Genomic DNA, 2,002 nt, shown 5'->3' on the forward strand with positions numbered 1-2,002 from the left:
TATATATTTTTAGTTGTCCAGATCATTTCTTTCTATTTTTTAGTAGAGATGGGGTCTCGCTCTTGCTCAGGCTGGTCTCGAACTCCTCACCTTGAGCAATCCACCCGCCTCGGTCTCCCAGAGTGCTAGGATTACAGGCTTGAGCCACCACGCCCAGCCCATAGGTGACTTTTATTGCCAGCATGTTTTCATTGATTTAGTAAAACTGTATTGACTACTGAATATGTCATGTGCATACCACTATACCAGGGATAGTGAGCAGCACAAAGATAAACAACTCTAGTACATATTTTACTTTCTTTTGTCCAGATCATCTCACAAAACATTTGGTGGAGAGTGCTACAGTGTGTAATCTTTGTTTTGATTTAAAGCAGACTTTTGGGGTAGCTATGCCAGCTGGTATTGATAATAACTGGTTATTATTATCAATTGATAATAATTGGAAACATCTTTGAAAGCTAATGTTAAGTACATGGCCATATATCAATATTATCAACACATATTTTTAGTTTTGTAATTTTTTTTCTGCCTTTCTATGTAAATGGGGAAGGAGAGAAGAGGAAAAATAAACTCTAACCTGTAGTTATTTCTTACTTATGTTTGGGGTGAATAGCTGGTACTTTAATGTTGTTTAAGCACAATGAAAGACATGTACTATACTTATTATTACTCTAAGAAAAGATAATGTTTTTGAAGCGACTTATATGTTGGCCCTAATAGTAAATGATTTTTCTACATTTCATTCAAGATAGAAAAAACATTATCTGCCAAGAATAATTGTTTTTATTTCTTTGTTGCTTGGTTCTTTGTTTGATTTAATTACAGAAGAATCCAAATAAGATCGCTTCTGGCCTTTTCCTGCGTTTGTTAACATCAAAGCTGATGAATGACATTGCAGATATTTGTAAAAGTTTAGTAAGTATGCTTCCTATTTTGCTACCATATTTCATTGATTCTAATATGTGTAATTTTTTCTTATTAAAATATCTCTTAAATAGGGATGCATCTCGATATATAGATAGCCTCTTATATTTTTATAAATGTGGAAATTAAACAAAATTATTTGATTTTGGGGGGAAAATATTTGATTACTTCTTAATATCAATACTTACATAGTGCCTGCCTTTAGTTTCTCAATAAGTAATAGACTAAAAGATTTGGAACTAATCATCCAGGCTCATACCTATTTCTATGCAACATTGTACCAAAATTCAAAATAATTTTGTTCTTTAAAAAAGACCGAAAGCCTTGCCAGACAAGCAACATATTCTTATTATAGTATTTATTTTTCTTCTTCTATACAAATGGGCTTATGCCACACACACACTGTTGTCTCGAACAGTGCCTGGCACACATAATAGATACTATTGAGTGACAAAATATTCTGTAACTTGACTATTTTCATTTTATGACACATCTTGGTCATTTTTCCATATTGCTATACATTTTTATAAGCTATCTACTGCTGTACCCTATTTAATTATTTATTTATGAATGAATGAATGACAGGGTCTCTCTTTGTCACCCCAGCTGGAGTGCAGTGGTGCGATCATAGCTCACTGAAGCCCTGAGCTATTAGGCTCAAGTGATCCTCCTGCCTTAGCCTCCTGTGTAGGTAGGGCTACAGGCATGAGCCACTGCACCCAGCTAATGTTTTTACTTTTTGTAGAAACAAGATTGAACTGTGTTGCCCAGACAGGTCTTGAACTCCTGGCCTCAAGTGATCCTCCCTCCTTGGCCTCCCAAAGTACTGGGGTTATAGGGGTGAGCCACTGTATCTAGCCTTTACCTTATTTATTTAGCACTGCATGCTATTCCACTATGTGAGAATAGTATATGTACCTGTTTTTAGCATATCTGCTCTTAATTAACATTTTAAGTGGTTTCTAATTTTTTGGTTACAAAGAATTTTACGGTAAAGATTGTTGTACTTTTATTTTGTCTACTTGTATGTATGCACATGATGGATGTAGGACAATTTCTAGCAATGGACTTGCTTGTT

At 34.7% G+C, this 2,002-nt stretch overlaps 1 protein-coding gene across 1 annotated transcript in view; it reads left to right on the forward strand.

The window, feature by feature from the left end:
* Positions 1 to 2,002, forward strand: part of ATM (ATM serine/threonine kinase) — a 146,448-nt gene that overhangs the window by 26,883 nt on the left and 117,563 nt on the right. Inside the window, 1 exon segment of the mRNA XM_012659127.1 lies at positions 826 to 915. Within this exon segment, the coding sequence (XP_012514581.1) occupies positions 826 to 915 (90 nt within the window).

The sequence above is a fragment of the Propithecus coquereli genome, unplaced genomic scaffold (genome assembly GCF_000956105.1).
Source record: "Propithecus coquereli isolate 6110/MARCELLA unplaced genomic scaffold, Pcoq_1.0 Scaffold6, whole genome shotgun sequence".
Taxonomy (NCBI): Eukaryota; Metazoa; Chordata; class Mammalia; order Primates; family Indriidae; genus Propithecus; species Propithecus coquereli.